The following is a 19,563-nucleotide window of genomic DNA, read 5'->3' as shown; positions in this document are numbered from 1 at the left end:
CTGCAGCACTTTCTTTCCCTTGAAAGTGCACTTGAAAAGATGTATCCCAAAGGTTTCATGCTGTCACACTTCCCCTCCACCACCTCATGCCGAATGAATAAGATAATGCTCTTGTTTGTCTCGGTTCTTAGTCACTGCTAAAGTGTCAGTCTGTGAAGATAGTTAGAGGTTTGTTATGTCTTTAAAAAGCTCATGGGGCAGGGGAAGGCGGAGGCGGGGGGGGGGGGCGGGGTTGGGCAGCACTTGATGTGCTGAGTGTTAAAGGGAATACAGAGGTTTTCCTCTGGGCTCAAGTTCCATGTGACTTCTGTCATAAAAATCCAATTATAGTTTTGTGCAAAAAAACTGTGATGAAAGCACTCATTTGATGCATTCAAGAATCGCATGGCGGATTAGATGAATTACAGAAGGTTTTCTTTGGATTGATACGGCGGTGACCTTTGCCCCTAACATGAGAGAGTGCCTTGCTGTCTGCTAGAATCTAATCAGAGGTCAAAGTCCCGGCTGACAGAGTCAGTAGGAGCAGAGTACGTTTGTCCCTCACTGTCTGAGCTCTTCCCTCCCAGTTAACAACACCTCACTTTGTGAAGATCTACCTCTGCCACCATGCTACTTCGGCCTGTGATCCTGCTCCTCCTCTGTGTGTCTTCGGGGATGAGTGCCACTTTAGGCAGCTACCAGACTCAAGCAAAGGAGGAAGAGGAAGCCCCTGCTGTGGACTCAGCTGCCGCTGCTGCTGTTGTTGTCGCTGCTGCCTCTGTAGAGACTCAGGAAGTTAAAGCTGCTGCAGATGCCCAAGCAGGTGATTCACCCGCAACTGAGGCACCTGCAGCTAGTTCTGTTTTTGGTGACACGCTACCGGCTAAAATGTTTGCAGCGGATAACCGGTCAGGTGACAAACCTGATGTAGGTGACCGAGTGGCAGATGGAGCAACAGCCAAAGATCCAGGGGTTGACAGTAACGGGCCTGATGGAGACACTGCTGCTGTGGAAGCCCTTACTAAAGAAGCTGTCACTCAGGAGCAGCCTTCCTCTGAGGAGGAGGAAAAGGAGAATGAGATCAGACCAGTGCAGACAAACGAGCCCCTGGACAGATCCTTGGCACATGAAGATAAAAGCAGTTGGGGCCTCAACTCCATTAGAGGTAGTTTTCAGTCAATGCACGGATACTTTGACTACTTGGTGGAGCTGGTCGGCGGACATGATGGTGTATGTCAGTACCGCTGCAGACATGGTAGGAATGAATTTTGTCATGTTTTACACAAAATGTGTGTTCAGAATCATAACTCCTTTTGTGTCCTGAGCGGAGATGTCATAGATTATTGAGCTGTTTTCATTGAACCAAAAATTTCCAACAGGTCAACAGTAGGTTTTGAAATTATGTCCACATCCAATATTCTTCTGTTAGTATGTATTTGTTTTTCGTAACACACTTTAACTTTCAAATTTAATCAATTTCACTGCTGTCAGTTTAACAGATACTTATTTCAATACTTATAATTATACTTATCCAAGATAACATGCCTGGTCCTCAGGCTGCTGATATCGAGGCTCTGTTCATCATCTGGGAGGGAGATGTCCCTACAGTTACACAATCAATATGTTCTCAAACAGAAATTACATGCTATCTGTGCGATGACACACCTGAGAACAGAGATACACTGTAGATCCTTGACAGGTTGTATGTAATGGCATTACTTTGGTTCAAGAATTAAATAGACATTTTCCATTTTCTCAGGAGAAATTCCTCAACCTCGTCCAGGCTACCATCTCCCAGAGCCCAATGGTTGCAGCTCCTCTCTGGTGGGATTCCAGGTGAATGCTGCTGTAGGTGGCCTGGTCAGCGCACCACCAGCCCAAAACAATTATATTAAGCTCAAATAATGGAGCTCATCACAACCGCAGTGGCTGGACATGTTCGATTTTGTATTCGTAAACTGTTTTGACAACTTGTAGTTCTCTCTTTTGACAGCTCGACCTCGGGATCCCTGCTATGACAAAGTGCTGTGACCAGCTTGACGTGTGCTATGATACTTGTGGCACCGAAAAGCACGACTGTGACTCCAAGTTTCGCACGTGTTTGTATGGCATCTGCTCCGACCTTAAGAAGAGCCTGGGCTTTGTGTCGAAGGTGCAAGGTGAGAGATTTGCAGATGTTTTACTTCTCCCCTTTTCTTTTTTTTTGGCTGTGTACTTTGACCACCAGTAACATCTTGCATACTTAAGTTATGTCTCCCTCCTCTCTTTTGTTTCTCTTTGTTAGCCTGTGAATCAATGGCCGACGCTCTCTACAACACAGTGGGGACTCTTGGTTGTAGGCCTTACATGAACAGCCAGAGGGCAGCGTGTGTCTGCGAGGGAGAGGAGAGGGATGAACTGTGACAATCTGGACAACTCCTGTATGCTTTCACAGACAAATAACCGAGTCATGAATATTTCAACATATTACACAGAGCATTTAAAGGCTTTTGGTCAAAGAAGACGATGAGACCTCTCAAGATTTAGAGCCCAGAGATGAATAAAACAAATAGGGAATTCAAGTGAACACTTTCTTAGGATTTATTCATAGGCAGCACTTACAAATATTAGTGTCTGAATATGACTTTCTGAATCTTAATCAATTTCTCATGCATATTAAGCTCTCCATACCCTTTTTACATTTTAAGCCAATTTTGGGCCTTTATGACTCCATTAGCACAAATTAGTTGATGACTCCAAACAAAATGCCTTGATGGGAAGGATATTGTCATTGGATTAATTTCCTCCAGATAGAACACAAGATAATTACTATGGTGCACATGGCTTGCTGTCTGTTATCTTAAATTTTCTCAAGCTAGTCTGCCCAAACCTTAAGTTAAAGTCATGTAAATTTAATGCTTATTATAGCTACTGTGTTAATGTTTGTTGTAAGTTATTTGCTAATTATTTGTTATTTTTATGACTAAATGCATGACTAATTGCAGTTTAACTGACATGATTAACTCGATGTTAATTGTCAGAGTGATGAACTGTATGAATAATTTCCAGGCGCAGCAAACAGATCTCTTCTCCACCACGCTGTAATGTGTGACATGGTCCCCAGCCATCGATTACAAAGAGCCAGTGAATCAGACGGCACCTCCGGGTGTTCTGCATGTATTTTTCAAGTTAGTGATGCTGTGAAAATATAAACCACTTTTATAAATCCACTAAATCTCTAAGCTGTAATCAGGACTGAGAAAGTGCGACCTAGAAAAACATCCCTCAGGCTGTGGTTGTTACGAATGAACTGTGGCCCCTCCGAATGGAATCTAATAGAAATGTCATTCACTCTAATGTCAGGAAATTATGTTGCAAGGCAAAGTGGCAAAGACACACAAATTTGGATGTGTTAAGTTATCTCCAGGATTATTATTAACAGTGGAACTATGGGGAGAAAAAGAGGAGTGTGTATCCTGTACATCTGCATGTATACGTGTATGTGTGGGACATTAAAGGGATGGTGCAATGGACTGTTCTGTGTGTATATGCATACATTTATTTGGTGCTTAAAATACCAAATACTGAAATAATCAGTTCATCTTCCATCTAAATGCAAATGTTATTCCAGCGACCCGTGCTTGTACTGAAGTCATGTTCTCATGGGGATTTTCTGAATGTTTGTGTTAATGGCTTTACGATAGTATCATGACTACGGCAGGATGAAGATGGGGCCTGCGCTCATCGTGTGCTGCTCCTGAGGCTCACCCTTCCCAACCTCCCGGCGGACTCGGCCTCGACAGCGCTGAATGCAGCGGGAGTCTCCTGCCCCGCACACTAACACCTGGCAGTGGAGGAACACTTGCTGTAGACGAAGGAGACCGATTTAGACATACTTGCATAGTTTATATGATACATGTGAATACAGCCCTACAGTATAGTGCTCCACAGACATAAGCCCACACACATTCGCCAGCTGGCCGCCAGCACGCTGCTTTTACTCACTCGGTTGTCCTTGCCGATGAACTTGAAGACAGGGACCTGGTAGTGCTTGGACAGCTGGTCTTTAGCTGAGTACTGAGTCACTGTTTCATCTGAGATACATCTGCGTAGGAAGACAAAGAGAATTCATACATACAGTTAATATCTTCACATAGCACTCAGTGAGCCATATATATTTCTAACAAGCCACTTCATCAAGGTTATCTGCCCTGAGGTCCAGACACACCGTATTTTTAATGAGGAATCGTGAAAATAGATTATGGTGCTGCTCTGGTGGTGTCTATAGAGCAGCAAAGGGAAATCTCACTCTGGATAGGTGAAGAAATGGTCAGCACAAAGTGAGTCCTCCATGAATAATAGGGCTGTTTTCTCTACCTCTAAGCATTACTGTTCTTTATCTTTTCCGCGTCAAGGTACGAGGCCAGTGGCATTTTTCATTTGACATTTCTTTGAAGGTGTGGACATTTCCTGTCCTATAACTGTCAAGCAGCTGATGCTAAGCCTGTTGTGAAAGACAGCAGCTGGGTCTGATGCCTGTGACATTTATTAAGTGAGGTTGCAGGACCAAATGCATTTCCAGTGTTAACTAGACAATATTGAAAAGACAGAAGTCTGAAGATTTGAATGTTTGCGTGAGCACCACATTTGAAACTGTCAGTTCATCCAAATGGGAAAAAAAAAAAAGCTTCTACTTATGCGTACACAAGTAGTTTTGAGTTTGTCAGCGAGTACAACAAATAGAATTACAATTATCATCAGTGTAATAGAGTGATAATATTAGTACCAGAGACAGGTATCAAGCCAAACCTATTTGCATGGCTTGATATACTTGCATAATATTTTGACTGAGAATCAGTGTTTTGATGAATCTTTAATGACATCATATAATAAATATTTTTTTGCATCAGTCATCAGTACTTTTTTAACTAATTTATCTATAGAAACAAGAGTTTCTATAAACTAGTGTTTCTATGAATACCATTTTTGTCCTTTTTGTTCTGCCACATAGGGTGAAATTCTACACTTACTATAACCCTGTTGTGTAAGGTAGTGCAAAACACATATTTCTCTGTGTAGTTTTCTTGAAAGACCTTCTTGACATCTGCAAACATACAGTGCATCTGGAAAGTATTCACAGCGCTTCACTTTTTCCACATTTTGTTATGTTACAAACTTATTCCAAAATGGATTAAATTCATTTTTTTCCTTAAAATTCGACACACAATATCCCATCATGTCAAAGTGAAAAAAGTTTGTTTACAATTTTTGCAAATCTATTAAAAATAAAGAACGAAAATATAACACGTACATAAGTATTCACAGCCTTTGCTCAATACTTTGTTGAAGCACCTTTGGCAGCAATTACAGCCCCGAGTCTTTTTGAGTATGATGCTACAAGCTTGGCACCTATTTTTGGGCAGTTTCTCCCATTCTTCTTTGCAGGACCTCTCAAGCTCCATCAGGTTGGATGGGGAGCGTCGGTGCACAGCCATTTTCAGATCTTTCCGGAGATGTTCAATCGGGTTCAAGTCTGGGCCTCTCAAGGACATTCACAGAGTTGTCCCGAAGCCATTCCTTTGTTATCTTGGCTGTGTGTTTCAGGTTGTTGTCCTGTTGGAAGATTAACCTTCTTCCCAGTCTGAGGTCCAGAGCGCTCTGGAGAAGGTTTTCATCAAGGATGTCTCTGTACATTGCTGCATTCATCTTTCCCTCGATCCTGACTAGTCTCCCAGTTCCTGCCGCTGAAAAACATCCCCACAGCATGATGCTGCCACCACCATGCTTCACCGTAGAGATGGTATTGGCCAGGTGATGAGCGGTGCCTGGTTTCCTCCAAACATGACGCTTGGCATTCAGGCCAAAGAGTTCAATCTTTGTGTCATCAGACCAGAGAATTTTGTTTCTCATGGTCTGAGAGTCCTTCAGGTGCCTTTTGTCAAACTCCAGGTGGGCTGTCATGAGCCTTTTACTGAGGAGTGGCTTCCGTCTGGCCACTCTACCATACAGGCCTGCTTGGTGGAGTGCTGCAGAGATGGTTGTCCTTCTGGAAGGTTTTCCTCTCTTCATAGAGCAACGTTGGAGCTCTGTCAGAGTGACCATCGGGTTCTTGGTCACCTCCCTGACTAAGGCCCTTCTCCCCCGATCGCTCAGTTTGGCCGGGCGGCCAACTCTAGGAAGAGTCCTGGTGGTTCCAAACTTCTTCCATTTACGGATGATGGAGGCCACTGTGCTCATTGGGACCTTCAATGCTGCAGAAATGTTTCTGTACCCTTCCACAGATCTGTGCCTCGATACAATCCTGTCTCAGAAGTCTACAAACAATGCCTTGGACTTCATGGTTTGGTTTGTGCTCTGACATGCACTATGTCAACTGTGGGACCTTACATAGAGGGTGTGTGCCTTTCCAAATCATGTCCAATCAACTGAATTTACCACAGGTGGACACCAATCAAGTTGTAGAAACATCTCAAGGTTGATCAGTGGAAACAGGATGCACCTGAGCTCAATTTTGAGTGTCATGGCAAAGGCTGTGAATACTTATGTATGTGATTTTTTAGTTTTTTATTTGTAATAGATTTGCTAAAATGTCCCAAAAACTTTTTTCACATTATCATTATGGGGTATTGTGTGTAGAATTTTGAGGAAAAAAATGAATTTAATCAATTTTGGAATAAGGCTGTAACGTAACATAATGTGGAAAAAGTGAAGCTCTGTGAATACTTTCCAGATGCACTGTAAAGGTAATCATCAACTGCTTGTAGCTTATTGTATTGTATATCTGGCCAATAGAAACTTATTTGTCAAAAAAAAAATTAATGAATACTGTATTTCATAGGTGCCATGTTTTGGTTCAGCTGACACCTTTGCAATAAGCGCAGTACGTCATGTAAAACAAAATGTGATATTAAAAATGTCAAAACTATTCACCCATCTTTGATGAGGTAATACTTGAGGGCCTGGTCAGCTTTGGGCCCTGGCGTAGCGAAGCAGCTCTCCACCAGGGCGGAGAGGCCCTCCACTCTCTCCTTTGGCTCCACCCCGAAGAACAGGGAGTCGTGCAGACGGAGCTGCGGCGGGGTGCGATAAGGTTCTGAGAACTCGGCGCTCTTGAAGAGCTCCAGGGAGAACCTGAAGACTCCCTCGCTGTGGCCTGCCAGCTCCAGGGCTGAGCTGCGCAGGCTTGCTTGGTATCCGTCTGACACGTGGTACTCCCTGGGGAACTCGCAGGTGACTGGGATCACTAACTTGCTGGTGCGGACTATCAGGTCTCTGCTGCTGCCTGGGCTGCTGCGGGGAAGGCCTGTCACCAGGTTGGTCCCCACAATCTTGTTATCTGTCACCTGGGAGCAAACATTTACCTTACTTTAATGGCTTTTTTTTTTTAGTAGGTGACAACCTCGATATCCCACATTTTAAGTACACAGTTCTTATAATATATCACTAACATTTTCCCAAGCCCTAACCTCACACACTAAACACTGTGCTCATTCAGTCACAAAATGTCACCCCAGTGCCGCTGACCTCCACCACTGTGCCACAGGTCTTGAGGCTGAAGCTCAGGTTGATGTGTGTGCCATTGGAGACGCCACGACAAGACGAGTTAGACAGAAAGAGCTCCAGTCCTCCCACAAGGTCCTTTGGCACTGACACCGTAATACAGCTGGAATCACACTGGACAGGCACTGAAGGGAAAACAGTCAACCATATGACATCTTATGGTTCTACAAAACAAATCATGAAACCCGTACAACCCGATACAAGAACACAGAGCTGCTGAAAATCATAGTTTGATAAAACATGTCACTTGGTGTTGAACTACATAGAAAATCCTAAAATCGGGATATTGTGACAGCAGAGAAAGATCTGGATTGAAGTTTTGCTCCATCTTTTTTCGACATAAATGAGTCGTCCTGTATGGATTGATCAACAACTGATCAATCAATAATTCCAGTAATTTATTTGAACAAAAATGCCAACATTCACCGACTCACAATGCTTCAAAAATAGATTTGCTGCAAAGAAGCAACAAACTCTAAAACTTGGATGCTTCACACACATCTTGAACCTGACAGCACAGGAGATCTATAGAGTCACTATAAAGGTGGAGACCCAAAATGGGTGTTACTATTTCAGTATCTTGACAAATGCTTGGACATTTTGCTGTCAAAGTGAAGTTGAAATTTTGACCTTTTCAATATGAAATGTAATAATATGAATTTTCCTATTAGACATTTGTATGAACCGTTGTCACATTTAGTGAAATATTTCTTTGAGTTATCACCACAAATGTGTTCTGTCACACTGTTTGGTCACAGTGATCTTTGACCACCAAAATATAACCAATTCATCCCTAAGTCCAAGTGAGTGTCCACCCCAAATTTGAAGAAATTCCCTCAAGGCGTTCCTAAGATATTGTGTTCATGAGAATGGTACAGGATCGATATATCAGATCGATGTGAGGTCATTGTGACCCTTGACCTTTGACCCCCAAAAAGTGATCAGTCCATCCTTGAGACTATGTAAACATTTGTATATAAACTGAAGAAATCCCCTGAAGGCGTTCCTGAGACATTTTATTGAAAAGCATGGGATGTACAGACAGATGGAAAACTCAAAAACATAATGCCTCCAGCAACTGCTGTCAGCAGTGCTGAAGTGTAATTGTCATTCATTCTCTCAAAAAAATACATTGTGTAAAATGGGCTGAAATGTTTTCACTATAATTTGAGTCCATTCTCAAACAATATAAAAAATATTGGCCCATCATATTTTTCATAGCTATGATTATGGAGCCTCCCTGACAAAATATTAAGCCCAAACTGATTTGTTAAAACATATCAGTTATGGCCTCAGCATGGCTCTCTGTGACAGCTTCCCTTTTTGCCCGATTGATTATTCAACAACAACGTCTGCCTCTTCCTCACACATATACACACCCTGACATGTGCGTTTATCCTCGCCCAGCTCCAGCCCTCTGGGACAGTGACACTGATAGGACTCCAGCAGCGAGGAGCAGCCATGGCTGCAGCCTCCATTGTGAACATGACAGCCTGCTATCTCTGCATGAGGCAACACAGAGGAAAGGAAATGTATTCAGCAAACTATGCGAGTTTAATTATCTCTGTACAACACGGACTGATGTCATATGATGGATGTACCTCTACAGTTGCATCCATCCTCGTCCAGCACACGGCCCCGCCCACACTCACAACGCCTGGAGCCTTTGGTGTTCACACACACCTCTGCACAGCCACCATTGGCCTTATCACATTCATTCATATCTTAACATGGGACACACACACACACACACACACACACAGGGTCAGATATTAATAACAGAGTCGTCTTGTTTTAATCGACTGTGTACCAAATGGCTGGAGTGTCTCACCTCCAGGCAATTCACTTAGTGTTTCAAAGAGAATGATAAATCTACGTTAAAGGACTTTAAAACTGAGTTTATAATACTGAGAGGACTGATAAAGGAAGAGTGATGGATGATATAAAAGGGGAGGAGGGGGGAGATCAACTTGAGAGTGCAGGAGAGTGAGGAAAGAGAGTGAGTGGGGATGGAGAAATGAAGAAGGCATCTCTGAGACAGGGAAAGGCAGATTTGGCTGATGGGCGAATAATGAGATAATGGCCGTTTTCAGGCTGGCTAGTTTCCCCCGGCATGCTTGTCACCCGTCATTAGGTGCCAGTTTAGCACACATACACACACACACACCTTCACCTTGAGTGGAGTCAGCAAAAAATAAACCGCAATCTTTCAGTCTCTGTTGCTGCTTCCTTCATCAAGCTTTGCACTCATCCATATTTTATGATCTGTCTCATCATTTATAATGACACTAACACCAACTCTTTTAGTTTCAAATTGTAATACATAAATAAATCCCGTTCACAGTAACTAGGATAATATACAAACAAGCTAGATAAAGATAGATGGGACAGCATGACAACAGAATTACACTATTATGCCAGTTCTGCCCCATATTCTGAATAACCTATCAAGGCAAGTAAACATGGATATTTGAATAATAGTAACAGCTCATTCATAAACATGAATATGCTTGTCAGAGCATTTGGGGGAACATACTGCAAATCCAGTCTGATTGATTTTTCTTGTTATTGTTTTTCAGAAACCATGTCCAGTTTATCAGTCTTCCACGTTCCCTTGCTTATCTTTGCCTCTTGCACAACTTATCTGTCCCCTCCTCCTCTTCTCCTCTCTCTCTCTCTCTCTCTCTCTCTCTCTCTCTGTCTCTGTCTCTGTCTCTGTCTCACCCAAGCATGTTTGTCTGTCTGGTCCCAGGACAGTTCCAGGCGCACAGCGACATTCAGACTCGGGACATCTGGCACCTGTGCAATCCACCTCATCGCAGATATCATAGAAATCTGTGCAACACACACAAATACAAACACAGGCAAATTAAACGTAACGTAAATCTAAAATGTATCTGTCATAAAAAATAAATAAAAAATAAAAAAAAATCTGTCATCCTCACTCACGGCCACAGTAAACATGGAAGCAGACCGAGGGCCTGGGCAGGCGGTAAACGAAGTATCCTCCGGGACAGGCCTTCACTTCTACGCTGGCGTTCCACTGGCAGCAGTTGTCATTGAAGCTCGCACACGCAGGCAGGCTGACGATGCCCTCGTGGAGCAGTGGGTGGCTCCCGTTGAGCCAAATGGGAGCGTGTGTGCCACAGTGATTCTCGGAGATGCAGAAGGTGGGCATGGCGTCCCCGGCCATGCCAGTGAAGCGGTACCATTCACCAGACACGTGGCTGTCGCATCGGGGCACGCCGGATGACTGGTTGACGTGGTAGTCCGTGTTCCTCCACGGTTCATTCAGGCTGATGTAGGCAGAGCACGGGTCCAGGGCTGGGGGAAGAGAGGGGGAAGGGGGGGGGATAATTAGTTGTTCATGATTGAAAAAGTATATCAACAGGATAAATATATGTTTGATGGTTGGGGGGATGAATCAAAGAGGAAGGAGTTTGCAGCACTGAGTGTGTCAAGACAGAATCTACTTAAATAGGCCTGCAGCACAATTTTGATGATCTCATACCTGAGTATTTCAATTTATGCTACTTTACTTGTATAATACACTTCATTTTAGAGCTAAAAATTGTACTTTTTACTTCCCTATATTCATTTTACAGCTATAGTCACGCTTATTTTTTACATTAAGACTTTACAAATAAAACAGTTTACAAAATATGATCCCTTGCAGATAAAACACATGAATTTAGCATGTGCAAAAACTCGTGATCAAATGTGACAATATACTGTACACGTGTGATTGTGCACATGCGAAACATGTATTTTGCCCATGGGAAATGTGGTTTTGGAACATTTTTATGGTGTAATGTATGAAGCCCATGTACATGTACATGTTGTCTGTTGTTATCCTGGGTTTTTGAGTCCAGTCAAGGACTTTGTTGGAAGTCCTTCTCTCTCTTTCACATTTCATTTCCATCCAAGAAAGGCAGAAAATGCACCTCAGAAATTCAAAACAAGGTCCTGACACCTTTCTTCTCAATAATCCACAGACCTCACTACCAACACTTTTCATTCTTGGGCAGATCTTTTGACCTGTAACAGCTTTTTAAAGGCAATTTTCCAATGCTGTGAGAACCACGAAAGAAATTCAATTCACCTGCATTATATTGGGATGAGAGAAATCTCAGACCGAAACCCTGGCCAGATAGAGACGTGAGTGTGGTTTTGTAATTTTGGACCCTTCAGTTTTTATGTTAATTCAAGTTAAACATGTTATACATCCTTTACCCCTTCCTGTGTACTGTACATCTGTACTGGTCACTTGACCAAACTTGTTACCATGAAGCAACCCGTTGGATTGTTAAGATAAACAGCAACAAAGAGTCAAGTCTAATTAAACTGAAAGCCAACAAGCTATCCAAAAAGGCTTCCTTATCCAACAAGCTCTGTCAGTTGTAACTCTTTTCACTACAGCCGGTAGTGCAGAATTAGGAGAACAGTAGTGTAAACAAAGTGCATCAAAACAATCAATAGTCTTTCCCCTCTTTATGCCCTCTCAACGGTGTAATTAAGAGGCAGACCTAAAACAAAAGGAGACAACATGAAGGAGTGGGCAGTGTGGGCAAGAATGGGAGGAAGTGTTAATAACTGAGTATCAGCAGGGACGAAGAAACAGCAGGAGGCTGATCAGCTCAGCAGTAAAGCATCTTCAGTGACAGGCCAAAGCCGGGAAACATGGCCGCTGACGACAGGCATATAACACTTGACTACAAGTTACTGCTGTAACCATGTGCTCTAGCCTTTTCATTTAGTTGAATTGCACTACAATAAAATATCCATGTTTATGTTTTCCCGTACCTCGAGCAGAAAGTGCTTCCAGTTTGACATCTAACAGAGGCCAAGGTTGACCAGAGATTTACAGTAACAATAACTATTTCCTTTTTTCTCAAATCTGCTGTCAGAAGTAAACACAAACACAATCTCCAAATGATGTTAAGAAAAACTCACTGGATGTGATATAGTTCCTAGAATTTACATATGTGTGCAATTTAACAAATTTTATGACAGCAAACCACAAACACACACATCATTTTCCTCCTGCCATCCACTAATGGACAGTCCATCTTGTCACCATGGTGCTCCAATAAAAGCAGGGGGATTAATCTGACTAATTAATCCTGACAGTACTAACGGACATTTTTGGAGACATATGACAGACCCACTGTGTGCCAGCTCCAGCGGCACAGAAGGGGCAAAGGACATAGCTGACTCATGTGGATGTATGCTAATGGGAGCATTAAATCTTCCAGATGGGGCTTGAATAACTTAATATGGCTGTTAAGGCAATGTGCAGCAACGCCTGACCTGAGTCAGACTCCTGCATCTTATCTGTGCAGATGGAGATGAAGAACCACCGTGAACAAACTTATTGTTTCTCATAATCAATACTTTTTGTCAAAGAATAAATCTGATGATTTTTTTTTATATTTTCTTATCCTCAACAAATCCCATGAAAAAAAAACAAATGAACTGATCCTGCAAACAAATGTATCTATTCAACCCCAGTAAAATACAGTAAAAATAAATAGGCTTGAGGCTGAGTGCAACTTTAGAAAAGTGTTATGTATCTGGAGATGGACTAACACAACGTGGATGTTTTTATAGAATTTGTCGGCAGCCTCATCAGTAAATTTACAGCAGTGAGAAAAATAGCTAACTGGTCAGACAAACTCATTCATGTACATAATGTGAATATCTCAAGGTAGAGTATGGGAGAAAGAAGACACTCACCTACACCTACAGCTGCAAGTACCTCCTGCAGTAGACTGGTAATCACCCAAAAAATCATGATGTATGTTATGTAATGGATAATCCAAGCTCAGGCCTGAGAGTGTATGTGTGTAGCTCTTCTGGTTCATCATTAGGAAAAGTCTGTCTTTAATATGCGCCTCTTATCTGTGTCATATTGTCACATCCCTTTCTCACCTTGAACCCCTGACCTGCTGCTCCCCAAATCCAGTGACAGGACCATCCTCCCATTGTCTCAGACAGGGAGGTTTTCTCCCTCCATCTCCAAACAGATGCCCTTCAAATACCCCAAACATCTTCTTTCTTTTTTTCCTTTTTTTTTTTTTCAGTTATGCTGAGTGAAAGCGTACCTTATGATACTTTAATATATCTTTTCTTTCTCATCCCTCCTGGTTTAAAGCGTGTGGAAATACGAGCAATGATCTAATCTCTAGAAGCATTAAAGCGATGTGATTAATCTGCTTGGTGTCGTGCTGGAGCATCGTTCATTCCAAGATGATGGCAGGGTTTGCACACTCAGGATTTACTGTGGAGGATGAGACCCTTGGTGAGGACACACCGTGCAAGCAGAGTGAATGTGTTCTCATCTATCTTATTATTTGTACAGACCACTGCAGGCCACGAAATACCTATAGCTTGGCCCTTTTCTTTTAGAGGTTGTAGGAACTAACCTGGACCTTGCAGCTTTTGTTTCTAATGTGTAATTAAATCAATGCAGACATTCATCCAAGAGGTAATTAGAAGAAACGAGTCAGAACAGTTGTGATTACTTCTCACCAGTGACATGACAGTCTAGCCTTCACAGCTTCAAGTCATTACGGCACAGGCAGACTGAATCAGCACTTTATTTTACTACTGCATAACCATATAGGATATATTTTCTTGTTCTTGTTTGTTATGGCCCTGTACAATTTGTGTCATTGAATCTTCCTCTTTTCCTCCCTTTTGGTTTCAGTTTTCAAAGTGTGGATCCGTTTATGTTTTCAAGGTATAAATTGATTGTAGGTAGATAATTTTGTTCTGATTTAGTGACTTCACAGCTGAGCTGTGTAAAGTTAAAAGATACTTGTAGGCACATTAGTGCTATGGCATACAGATGCCAATGTTGATCAGTCATTTTAACCACTTTGGTTAAGTCTGAAATATCCCAACAGCTGGTTGGATAATGTACGGACCTTCTTGGTCCCGACACTGAAGACTAATCACAGCTTTAATCCCCTGGCTGAGGTCGACCTTTCAGGCTTTAATGAAACGTCTCAGCTATTATTGAATGGAGGTGTCATGAAATTCAGAACACATGTTCATGTTTTTGTGAGGATTAACTTTAATAACCCTAGTGGATCCCTTAGCTTCCCATTTTTCATCAGGTAAATTTTTTAATTAGTCCAGCACTTTGCAAAACTAAAACGTCCCATTCAACTTCTGCTGTGCGTTGTGTTACTGCTTGTTTTTAAATCATGTCTATGTTCATGTTTAAATGTTTTCTTCTTGATGTTTAACTCTGTATGAGAGTAGCTTTTTTTTTAGTCATGGGTTTCTTGCTTTGGTTATTTAACTAGTCCTGGAGTTTTTATTGTGTTGTCTTATGAATTATTGTATTCATATATATTGCACTTTTGCAATGTCCCTCTCAATAAATTTGACTTGACTTGTTAATCAGTAAGGTTAGATATTGGTAAGATTATGCCTGCTAAAGATACACATGTTAACATTATCACTGTAAGCATACTAACATTAGTATTTTAGTGCAAAGCACTGCTGTGCCCAAGTGTAACCATAGAGCTATTAATGTGACTGTTGGCTGGAGAAAAAAAAATTCACTCCCTGCTCCAATGAACCAAACAAGAATTTAAAATGTGTCATTTTATTTAACAGATATGTTTGAGCCTTTTATCTTTTTTAACAGACCATTGTAACCATGGTGTGTTGATTCACAGGTCTATCTCATAGGATGTCCTGTACAGGAAGAGCTGTAGGCCAAGGAGAGTTGGAGGAGGTCATCAGGACCTTGAAACGCTGCTCCTTATAAACATCTGTGATGTGATACATTAATCACTTCGCTTTCACCGCCACAGCAAACAACAAAATCTTCAACCCGACCACCGGCTCCAAAAACTGGATAAGGTTTTTATTGATAATTGAATTACATTTCTCTTTTATACATATTTCATAAATGATACAGGATTTTACATTTTCTTTTTTGCCAACATTACAGCATCATATGTCAACAGAAGAAGAAGAAAAAAAAAAAAGAGGTCAGAATGAAGTACGAGATCATTTCAATCCTATATTCTGCTTCACTCTTTAGGCATTTTAAACATGTCTTGTTGTAAGTGCACACAAATAAGATATTCAAAACTTAACACACATCCAAAACATAGAATAATAATGAGGCTTTGGAGAAAAAAAAGGTTGAGGGTTGATGAGAAAGAGGGACAAGAATTGGAGGTGTTCCCCGAAAAGCTAAAAGAGCTCTCCTGACACTTTTCCTTTGGACTCGAATCCAGAAGAGGTCACGAAGCCTCCTTTACACTGTAGGTGCACCGAAGATGGAGGGAATTTTTTCCATTTATTGAAGAGTATGAATGCACGCTAAGGAAGGAGGCTATGGGAGTAAATAAGGTGAAGATGGGGCTGGGCTTTGAGCAGTTGGTTGGCTGGGATTTAAATCAGATTTGGCAGAGCAGATTCTAAACACGCAGCCCTGTCCACTGCCCTTTATAACTAGGAATCTCTACAAACAACGTTCTTAAATTATCTTTGCAGTTATTTTGATAAATCATCTTTTTTTTTTAATCTATTTTTTTTTTACATAATTTCCCATGTAAACATACATTCATGCAACACCCTCTTTAGAATAAAGTTTCTCTATATTTGATATATTTTGTTTTTAAAAAAACAAGAAAAACAAAGGCAGTTAACGGTGGATGGCATAATAAAAAGGAGGAGGCGATGATGGAGAGAAGTGTTGTGTAGAAGCAGCCGAAGGGAGGACTGGACTGCAGACAGAGGCCTGAACTCTCTCACCTTCCACAATACATCTCCAAGGAAACACCGGTTTTATCGTGTGTGTGTGTGTGTTTATGCGTGTGTCACGGTGTGAAAGTTGGCAAATTCAGGAAAATTGTCTTTAAAGCTGAAGACGGCTGTGAAGTGGAATGAGGGCAGAATTGACTTTTATTGTTATTGACGAGCAGCGGTTAGGAGCGAAGGTTACATGAAGACGGTAATCTGCATTTTGCTCCCAGCGCACTCTCGTGTGGATTCAACAAACATTCATGTTCAGGGACACGCAGCAACATTGATTTCCACTTCCAAACATTCAAATTTTATAGCCCCGTATCACGCCAAAGCACCAGTCCGCTAGAGGCCACCCTGTCTATCTCACGCTATGTATGACACACGACAAGGAGGTCAGAGGTGGTTGGATGGAACAAACAAAGGCCTTTCACCCAGGAGACGTGTTTGAGTCTGTGGGATAGCAAAAGTCAACGTGGATGTCAACATCTTTTCAGTAAGCTACGTACATAACGTAATTTAATTTCCGTAATGTACGTTAAGGAATTTATGTGACAATTTTTAACCATATACGGGATTTTTTTTTTCCTTAACCTAACCACATGAACTTAAGTTACCTTACATTTCACACCTTGGCGTGGCAAAATCGTGGACTGACGGGTGTATTGCACGCTGTGGCGTGATACGGGGTTGGTTTTCACGATGGTTTCATTCCAAGTCAGAAATGAACTTTCTCAGTGATCTTATCATTGCTGTTTTACCAAATTGCTACAGTTGAAATCATGAATTATCCAAAAGGCACCATTTCCCTCGGAGATAACACACACACACACACACACACACACCCGAACACACACAGTAACAGATTTGACAAAATCCTGTCTCGAGATCTGCATGGCTAACTTTTGATTAGACCTAAAATCATGCATTTTAATATAAAATCTGCAGTTAAACACAGCAGGATTCAGTCAACTGTTCACACACAAGTACAAGATGATGTTGAACTCTGATCTGTGCGCAGGGACGTCATGTCATTGGGCTTCCCCTCTGTGAAGGTGATCTACAGCCGTTCAGAGACAAGATCTTACTTTTTTGTTTTTATATAAATGGGGCCGGAGAGAGAAGGCCATCAATCCTCACCCTGAACAGAAAACTATGTAAAGCTGACAACGGTGTATTTGGTGACCATCCTTAAAAAAAAAAAAGAAAAGAAAAGAAACAACATAAATATATGGCTTCTATAACCTTTGATTTAACAAAGAGGGGCGAGCTAGATGTGGATGAGACTTCAGCTAGATGTGGCAAAGAAAAGGGTCCAATTAAGTACAAAATTGCAATAAGGCTCCTACACATTCACAAATTTCTACTGAGGGCGTACCACAGCATGCAGTCTACCCTGCCTTGCCATCGAAGGGAGCAGGGGGGGAGGGGCATTACAGCAGCAGTGGGAGGAGAAAACTCTGGCTTTATTTCAGGATGAAAAACACCTCTATGACCTCAATGCCATGACATGTTTTTGGATGTTAACTTAATTTTATCCATTGATTAATAATGTCATTGTGACTCTCAAATGGAAAGGGAACAAACAAATGATATTAGGAAAAGGATTCTAAGCTGCAGGCAGTTTAATATAACCTTTGTTTTTAAGTCATTCAGTTCATCAGATATATTTCATTATAACATGACTGTGGGTTTGTCTGAGGCAATGGTCACATTTGAACCCTCTCAGCAGGCTAAGAATTTCTGCAGCAATCCTTGCATTTGTGAGATGATTACAGAGGTCAAGCATGGCATCATCCATATTGATATTGTGCGATGCTCGAAAGCAATCGATTCCAATCAAAGCCATTTTCACCCTGATTTGGCCTCAGCATTGGTTCCCCTCCTTTGGTGGCCATGCACAGGAGCATTACATCCAACCTGAAATACACTGTGTGCGTTTGTCATGAAAACATATGAAACAGTTAGTTCAAGGTAGTAAAATACATACAGTGTAATGCTCTATGTGACAAAGCAGGAGTCTTTCATGGCAAGAGATCCTCAGAGGATGTGAATGGGTTTTCTCATGAAATGATGTTTGTAAGAGAACTCCTCCCCCCACTGAAAAAAACTAGCCTCTGGTCATCTGTTTATTTGATTGTATACATATATATTTATATTTTTCATAACAAATATACTATGGCTTTCAAAATAAAAAGTGCCAAAATATTTTTTTTTGGAATAAAAGAACACACAGTGATGTTGTTGTCGGTAGTACTCTCATACTTGCGCAGGCCGGGCCGCTACAGGACATCAACAGGAAGAGGAAATGAGGCGTCGTTATTCCTGCATCCTGCGAGTGGAGACAGGCTCTGGAGAAAGGTCACACTGGGAGGGACAGCTGTCCGTCACGTGGCGGAGGCGTGGCTCAGAGAGGGAGAGGCAGCAGAATTCAGCCACGGGAAAACGAAGGTCTCCCTGATGTTGTGACTGTGTCAGAACTTCCATGTAAACGTGTCCTTGGAGCCTGCCCCGACCAAGATGAGGTGTGTGTCTGTGTGTGCGTTGACAGTTTGACTGCTAGAGTAGAGGAAGGGCTACACTGCTGTCGACCTGCAGAGTGGCCACGGTCGGTGTCCCGATGTAGCCTGAAAGTCCCCCTCCCCACAACACACACACACACACTCAACAATGGCTGCCCCTCTGTGTATTCCCTGTCCTGGAGCGTCTTCAGGTGTGATCATTCCCGTTTCACCCCTGACGTTACCTGCAGGCTGTCCCTCTGGAGACTTGAGGCATATCCATAGTGCCCAATTCAATCCTAGCATCATAATCACCTTCCTTTTTTTTTTATCATCCTCACCATCCTTCAGCTGTGAGAGGTTTTCAGTTCGCGGTATTCTCACCATCCTTTTTGTCGCCTTTTAGCGGTTTTCACTTGCAATTCCAACTGGAGATTTCAGCCAGAAAAGGAAAAAGAAAAAGAAAAATTAAAAAAAAGAGGAGAAAAAAATAACTCCCACAGTCAAGAAAGGGATGGGATTATTGGTTGTGGGAGCGACGGGGGGAGGAAGAAGGAAATAGCTGGGGGTAAAAAGGAGAGGGAGAAGGGTGTTGGACGGCAGAAGGGAAGAGGGAAAGGGGTTTGCAGGAGCTGAGAGAGGAGGGAGTCACTTTTCCCATCAATCTTTACTGGCGGTGAGCTGCTGAACTGGAAGCTGGAGCTGGAGCGGGTCCCGTAGACGCTTCAGATCCAACTCCACCTGGAGAGGGTGGGCCAGGAGAGAGAGGGAG

At 42.2% G+C, this 19,563-nt stretch overlaps 3 protein-coding genes across 4 annotated transcripts in view; 1 reads left to right on the top strand and 2 right to left on the bottom strand.

The window, feature by feature from the left end:
* Window positions 1-257: 257 nt before the first annotated feature.
* Window positions 258-2,454, top strand: pla2g12b (phospholipase A2, group XIIB). The gene is made up of 4 exons (XM_069690171.1): window positions 258-1,234; window positions 1,739-1,815; window positions 1,973-2,138; window positions 2,264-2,454. The coding sequence occupies exons 1-4, from the start codon at window positions 607-609 to the stop codon at window positions 2,380-2,382; spliced, it is 990 nt and encodes a 329-aa protein (XP_069546272.1). The 5' UTR covers window positions 258-606; the 3' UTR covers window positions 2,383-2,454.
* An 81-nt stretch (window positions 2,455-2,535) lies between these two features.
* On the bottom strand, window positions 2,536-13,323 carry oit3 (oncoprotein induced transcript 3). Its single transcript, XM_069690170.1, has 9 exons — window positions 13,255-13,323; window positions 10,468-10,842; window positions 10,243-10,353; window positions 9,120-9,242; window positions 8,898-9,020; window positions 7,483-7,643; window positions 6,889-7,301; window positions 3,964-4,063; window positions 2,536-3,823 (listed from the first exon to the last, which is right to left on the bottom strand). The coding sequence occupies exons 1-9, from the start codon at window positions 13,310-13,312 to the stop codon at window positions 3,671-3,673; spliced, it is 1,617 nt and encodes a 538-aa protein (XP_069546271.1). The 5' UTR covers window positions 13,313-13,323; the 3' UTR covers window positions 2,536-3,670.
* Window positions 13,324-15,362: 2,039 nt separating this feature from the next.
* The window catches only part of mcu (mitochondrial calcium uniporter), a 55,949-nt gene continuing 51,748 nt past the window's right edge, over window positions 15,363-19,563 (bottom strand). Inside the window, exons 9-10 of one of the 2 annotated variants that reach the window (XR_011310578.1) lie at window positions 18,556-19,532; window positions 15,365-17,480 (exon numbers count right to left, since the gene is read on the bottom strand). Coding sequence is in view for 1 of the 2 variants with exons in the window: in XM_069690169.1 (XP_069546270.1) it covers window positions 19,452-19,532 (81 nt within the window). In the remaining variant the exon portion in view is untranslated. Of the gene's footprint in view, window positions 19,533-19,563 lie in introns of both variants that reach the window. The other variant, XM_069690169.1, reaches the window with a different exon arrangement.

This window comes from Brachyistius frenatus, unplaced genomic scaffold (assembly GCF_029030835.1).
Source record: "Brachyistius frenatus isolate BFR_SWC_R1_liver_20210118 unplaced genomic scaffold, ASM2903083v1 Contig_8, whole genome shotgun sequence".
NCBI classification, from domain to species: Eukaryota; Metazoa; Chordata; class Actinopteri; family Embiotocidae; genus Brachyistius; species Brachyistius frenatus.
This window is presented reverse-complemented; position numbering and strand designations above follow the sequence as displayed.

What these genes read in the sequence shown, in the direction of transcription:
- pla2g12b (XM_069690171.1), top strand. Translation starts at nt 607, where the DNA reads ATGCTACTTCGGCCTGTGATCCTGCTCCTCCTCTGTGTGTCTTCGGGG. An exon ending in CCTCTCTGGTGGGATTCCAG is followed by an intron (nt 1,816 to 1,972) that starts GTGAATGCTGCT and finishes CTCTTTTGACAG; the next exon opens with CTCGACCTCGGGATCCCTGC. An exon ending in CTTTGTGTCGAAGGTGCAAG is followed by an intron (nt 2,139 to 2,263) that starts GTGAGAGATTTG and finishes TCTCTTTGTTAG; the next exon opens with CCTGTGAATCAATGGCCGAC.
- oit3 (XM_069690170.1), bottom strand. Translation starts at nt 13,312, where the DNA reads ATGATTTTTTGGGTGATTACCAGTCTACTGCAGGAGGTACTTGCAGCT. An exon ending in AGACAGACAAACATGCTTGG is followed by an intron (nt 9,243 to 10,242) that starts GTGAGACAGAGA and finishes TCCCATGTTAAG; the next exon opens with ATATGAATGAATGTGATAAG. An exon ending in TATTACCTCATCAAAGATGG is followed by an intron (nt 4,064 to 6,888) that starts GTGAATAGTTTT and finishes CTTCCTACGCAG; the next exon opens with ATGTATCTCAGATGAAACAG.